The 6,356-nt window shown below is 45.8% G+C and overlaps 2 protein-coding genes across 2 annotated transcripts; one reads left to right on the forward strand and one right to left on the reverse strand.

Annotated features, from left to right (window-relative positions):
* Positions 1–133: 133 nt before the first annotated feature.
* HO173_001913 (uncharacterized protein) lies at positions 134–2,763 on the forward strand (the record flags this gene model as incomplete). The annotated part of the gene is made up of 2 exons (XM_037303849.1): positions 134–1,914; positions 1,971–2,763. The coding sequence occupies 2 exons, from the start codon at positions 134–136 to the stop codon at positions 2,761–2,763; spliced, it is 2,574 nt and encodes an 857-aa protein (XP_037169571.1).
* A 252-nt stretch (positions 2,764–3,015) lies between these two features.
* On the reverse strand, positions 3,016–4,498 carry HO173_001914 (uncharacterized protein; the record flags this gene model as incomplete). The annotated part of the gene is made up of 2 exons (XM_037303850.1): positions 3,016–4,137; positions 4,217–4,498. The coding sequence occupies 2 exons, from the start codon at positions 4,496–4,498 to the stop codon at positions 3,016–3,018; spliced, it is 1,404 nt and encodes a 467-aa protein (XP_037169572.1).
* Between the last annotated feature and the right edge of the window lie 1,858 nt (positions 4,499–6,356).

Raw genomic sequence — 6,356 nt, forward strand, 5'->3', positions numbered from 1 at the left:
GTCACACCCATTTTGCACTTCTCGAAGCATCTCGTATCCAATCTTGATTGAGGAATTTTTAACGGCTCTCCACCGTTCACAGCAACCCCATTCCTGTTTCATGGCGCTTCTGTGAAGCCTTTGTTTTCAGATTATGCTGCTTCCGAAATGCCTAGGGTTGCTGGCATTAGTATGCCTCTCCTCGGCAGCAACTCCACGCGTTCGCACCCACGAAACCCACGACTACTATGCCCTTCATCTCCGATCCGATGCCTCGCCTCAACAGGTTGCGTCAGCTCTTGGCCTTGATTATGAAGGCAAGCTAGGAGAGCTCCCGGATCACCACACCTTTTCCTCGCCCCGCCGTAGAAGGCATGCAGCGGATGCTATACTCGAAGACCTACGACGGCGGCGGCGGAGACGAGACTTGACTGGACTTGGTGCTTTGCAAGGAGTTTTATGGTCGCAAAAGCAGAAGACTAAGGCTCGCATGGTGAAGAGAAACGTCCTGCCTCCCATACCACATCGGGCGCCCCCTGTCCCTGGAAGTAAGGAAGGTGCAAAGCCTGCTTCTGTCGCAGATGTACCTGTGAATACAGAGCCTGTCGCGAACCCAGAAGCTGTGACCCAGAGGACAGACCTGGCAAGGGAACTCAGTATCGAAGACCCCATATTCAATGAGCAATGGCATTTGTTCAATACCATACAGCTTGGCCACGATATAAATGTTACTGGTGTATGGAAACAGGGCATCACCGGCGAAGGTGCCACTGCCGTTATGGTCGATGATGGTATTGATATGTACAGCGACGATTTGAAGGATAATTACTTTGCTCAAGGATCGTACGATTTCAACGAACAAACGGATGAACCCAAACCAAGACTCAAAGATGACAGACATGGCACAAGATGCGCTGGGGAGATTGCTGCTGTCAAAAACGGGGTCTGCGGTGTGGGCGTGGCCTACAGTGCCCGGATTGGGGGTCTCCGGATTCTTTCGAAGATCATCACAGACGAAGATGAAGCATCGGCGATGAACTATGCGTATCAGGACAATCAGATATACTCCTGCTCATGGGGTCCTCCAGATGATGGACGGTCAATGGATGCTCCGGGTATCCTGATTAGAAAGGCTGTAGTAAACGCCATTCAAAAGGGACGACAAGGAAAGGGAAACATCTATGTCTTCGCCGCGGGAAACGGTCGCGGATCTGGGGATAATTGCAATTTTGATGGATATACGAATAGTATCTACACGATTACCGTCGGAGGTATTGACAGAAAAGGTAAACAAACATATTACTCGGAACACTGTTCCGCTCAGCTGGTAGTCACCTACAGCAGTGGCAGCGGGGATGCCATACATACTACGGATGTGGGCGTCAATCAGTGCTACGCGAACCATGGTGGCACTTCCGCTGCTGCGCCACTGGGTGCTGGTATATTCGCCTTGGCATTGTCAGCTCGACCAGAGCTCACTTGGCGGGATTTGCAACAAATTCTCGTCCTGACTTCGGTTCCAATCAACGAGGATGAAGACTGGGATACAACCTACATTGGGAGGAAGTTTAGCCATGCCTACGGCTATGGCAAATTAGACGCATACGCTGTTGTTGAGAAGGCCAAAACCATCGATCTCCTTAAGCCACAAGCATGGTTGAATTCGCCATGGATGCACGTCAAACACCCCATCCCTCAGGGAGTAGAGGGGCTAATAAGCACATTTGACGTCACCGAAGACCAAATGAAGAAAGCCAACCTGGAAAGAGTCGAACATGTCACTGTCACTATGAACATTGAACATACCCGCCGTGGCGACCTCAGCGTCGAGCTCCGAAGCCCTGCAAATCTGGTCAGCCACTTAAGTGTAACACGCCGCTTAGACGACGCAAAACAAGGTTACGTTGACTGGACTTTCATGTCTGTAGCCCATTGGTAAGCTCGCATTCTGCCTCCACTCCAAGACCTCCAAATCAATTGACATAATCTAGGGGAGAACCCGGCATCGGCAAATGGAGCGTTGTCGTCAAAGACACCGAAGTAAACGAGCATAATGGTTCCTTCACTGACTGGAAATTGACTCTTTGGGGCGAATGTGTCGATCCTTCATCTCAGGAGCTCCTCCCTATGCCCAAGGAGGACGATGATGATGATCACGATGTCATGACCGCCTCTCCATCGTTCGTGAGCGTCGCTCCTGTCACCGGCGAAACCGACCTCCCCGCAAACCCGACTGACCACCAACACCGCCCCGTAAACGCAAAACCCACAGGTAAAGCAAAACCCACAAGCTCAGATCATCAGACAACAACCACTCCATCTGTATCTGTATCTGCATCGGCATCTGCATCTGTATCTGCTACCGTAACCAGTCTTCCCTCAGAACCACCCGAAGAAGACACAGAGTCTTCCCATTTCCTCCCCCATTACTTTCCAACTTTCGGCGTCAGCAAGCGCACCCAATTCTGGATCTACGGCGCCTTCGCCATCATCGTACTTTTCTGCGCCGGTCTCGGCACGTACTTTTTCGTCCAGCGCCGTAAGCGTAGGAGAAGCGAGAGGGAGGACTACGAGTTTGAAGTGCTGGATGATGAGGATGTGGCGCTGAATGGTGGCGTGAGTGGGAAGAAGAAGGGGAGAAGGGCGGGAGAGCTATATGATGCATTTGCGGGGGAGAGCGATGAGGAGGGGCTGTTGAGTGATGAGGATGATGAAGGGTATAGGGATGAGGGACCGGCTGAGAGAGCGGCTGAGAGAGGGAAGGAAAGCAGAGATGAGAAGTGAGGGCTCTTTTGGATGGCAGCTTTTGTTGGGAGGTTGCAGAGTAATTTGGGGCTTGCATGGCGTGGAGTTCCTTTAGCATATTGACATCAATAACAGAATTTTTCCATTCATTGCCATTTGCTTTACTTTCACCATGAGTATTGGTAAAGTATTATTAAGTATTCGTTGCCATATGTCATGATTCCCTCATGCGTTACTTCCTTTGCAAGGTACCTTACATAGGTATGTACAATCGTTACCCCATCACCCTCTTCACTCTTCCTCCGCCTCCATCTCCCTAATATAACTCTCCCAAGTCTCCACCACTCCGGAATAGAATTCCACATGCTTATCCGCCAATGCTCCCAAACAATCCCTAAACTCGCTCGCCTTGATCCGCTCAAAATCCCCCACCTCCCTCACCACCTCTCCATCAAACGCCTCTGTCGTTCTTCTCGCATCTTCTACCTCACGCACTAGCTTTTCAATCTGCATTTCCAGTTTCCGCACCCTATCTCTTCTACTTACCTCATGATCTACTCCTCTCACATCTTCAATCTTCGAGCGTATGAAGCCGGTGGGACCTTGTGATGTATGGCCAGAAGAGGCAAGGGTGTCACGGTCATAGGATGCCTTGGTGAGGTATTCGGTCAGACCTTCGTAGTCGAGTTGTTTCTGCTCTCTGGATTTGAGTAGGGATTTTAATGATGAGGTGTAGGCTTCCATGTCCCGTAAACTGCCCAGGTAGCTTTGGTCCGTATGTTCCTTCAGCGCCGTTATACCCTTGGCGATTTCTTCCACACCTTGGGCAAATGCATGTACTGGGCCTTCTACACCTGGTTCCAGAGCTCCTAGTTTCATGAATTGGATGCTCAGGTCTGTGTAATCAGATTCTAGATCTCCTTCTCTGCGAGCCAGGCGTGCTACTATACGGGAGACGTGTCCAAGATCTTCGTCGAGTTTGTCCGCTTTCTCCCGCACTTCGATGAATCGTTTATCCGGCTTGTGGACTTTAGAAAAGGCATTAACAAATGTGTCTGCGAAGTTGTCGAACACCGAAGTGCCTGATTCAGAGACGCTGATGCTGCGTTTAGGATGAGTCCGCATAGTTGAGTTCCAATCTGTGGATTCGAGGAAGATCATGAGCAGGGCGGCGCGGCGGAGTGTCGGGTGCAAGACGAGTCGTTTCAGGAAGCGGTGGAGGGAGTGAGCTCTTCGATGGGTAAAATCAGGCCCAAAGCGGTCGCCGCGGACGTATTCCATTTTGTGCTTGTCTGGGAGAGGGGGGACGGCACATTGAGGGTATTCTCGGCAGAGCATCTTGTACAGGAAAACAAAGTCGGTGAAGCGGCGACGTACTTTGACGGTGGATTTCTGGAAAGAGGCGAAGTCGGTCTATAATCACTTGTTAGCAAATACTTGATTCGTAGTTTGAGCAGTGGGCGCTTGGATATTGGAAATGGCAGAAACGTACCTTCGTGGTGACCATGTAGGAGACGTATGAGTCTTTCGTGCCATCGTTCTCCTTCAGAGGTGTATCCACTGTACAATCCAGTCTCCCATCACCTATGCCCGCAAGGTCCACAGGGTCTGCGTCTGCGCCTGCCTGTGCTGAGCTATGGCTTGCTTTCCTTTTACCGGTTGATTTTGCTCCATATGCAGTCTCGTCCGGTCGACTGGTTCCTGCAGTGGTGGGTCTTGAACTGTCACTGTCCGGATCGTTCTGCCATGACACGCTGTCGAAATCGTTGTCCATGAGTAGCCTTGGGAAGTGGAAAGCAGTTTTAGCTCTGTAAAGGGCGACCGAAACGGGGCAGAGATTCAGATCTTGTTGCGGGGAAAGGAAGGGTAACAAAGATCAGTGCTGCCTTGAGTATGTAAGAGATATACATGCGAGCTTCTTTAAGTCTCTTAATTTATAAATAGAGTTATTTGGTAATATCGTATTCACTAGACGGAAATTACTCCTTTATATGTTTTATTTATTATATTTTTTAATGTAATTTATTTTAATTTTATCGAGTACTTTATAAATATCTATATTGATCGTAGGATGCAATATTAATGTAGGTATATTTAATAAGATAATAAGGTATCGAACTATATAGGTGGAAAGGAGGTATAATATAGTAGGAGATGCCTCCGCCAAGGCTCGCTAGGCTATAGGAAGGGATATCAAGGATACGCTTGTAATACTACCCTTTATTAAATTATATTCCATATTGGTGAGTGAAAAGGTAGAAAAATGGGTATGTATACACGCTTAATATCTGAAAAATGGTAAAGCAGTAAAGAAATAACCGTGTCTAGAATCTTTAGTGACCTTTCTTTAAGGGCGGTATTGTCGATAGTAGCTCTTCTTATCGTACTTACACGTCGTTGTCGTGATTTAGCGTATATAGAGAGTCTAGCTGGGAGGAAATCGATATAATATAGCGAAAATAAGGTCTATAGACGTGGGTAAATAATAGTAATTTTCGAATCCATATCTAGCGGGTGGAATATCGGTGAAATAATACGACGTGATTAGTCGAGAGCTCTCGAATTAAACCGAGCCGTAAACGCTAAAACCCTATTCAATATCAGTAGTTTCTCCGTGGGGTGCCATACAACCGATACCGATAAAGGCTCCGCGGCGCGTGGTCCATAGATACGTCCTGCTTCGAAGATACTTGGTGTTATCGCAGGGCCTCGCCCTATATAATATTATTTCCGATCGACTGGCCTGGGAATCGATTCTCGCCCTAAAAATAGGTATTGCGAGACTCTGTTTCATTTATTAAACGGGTGTCTGAATAGTTCTAAATCTCATCAGTCATTCTTTATAGGTAGGCTCTTCGAGATATCGCTTTAAAGTCGTCTACTGTCCTAGCATTTTCGAATTTATCGTCATCGCATTATATTAGATAATATTATTATCAGGCCTTTCCACTTAACCTTATACTTAGACGCTTAATTAATTTAAGATAAGTATTTTTTAATAACCTTTCGTTCGATCGTTAATAGTATATATTTCGGCGAGAATTCCTATCCTAATAATAGATTATTTACTATAAGACTTAGAGATTATAAAGATATCGTTTCTTATGCTTAATAAAGTTTTGCGATAAGAGATTTCATAAAGCCTTAATCTTAATAGATTTCTCTTATAGTCTAATTTAAAGAGCATTAGATAATATTCTTCTATTTAAGACCGTTCGCCTATTTAAAAGTAACCTTTATTAATACTTATTGCTTTATGCCATGCCTTCTAACGCGATTCATATTACTCTAATATACTTAAGAACTTATTTTATATAATTCGTATATCCTTCGCTTAGTGTTCGCGCTTACGTTAGTCTTATAGTCGTATATTCGCTAGTCATTCGATAATCTCTTATTCAGATAATATCTGTTTGATAGTTTATTATCCAACTCGTATAGTACTTCTTCTCATTATTCTTATATAGTTATGTTATTCGATAACCTTTATATTCTAATTCGCTCGTTCTTTTCGTCGATTTTAGTAAAGCTATTATAGCTTACTTATACTTATCTCTTTAAAAGACTTTTATATAATAGTATAATTAAGCCTCGATTTAATATTATTAGGTCGATAATTATATAGCGAACAC

This window comes from Letharia columbiana, assembly GCF_014066305.1.
Source record: "Letharia columbiana isolate WasteWater2 chromosome Unknown Sc0000003_s0, whole genome shotgun sequence".
NCBI classification, from domain to species: Eukaryota; Fungi; Ascomycota; class Lecanoromycetes; order Lecanorales; family Parmeliaceae; genus Letharia; species Letharia columbiana.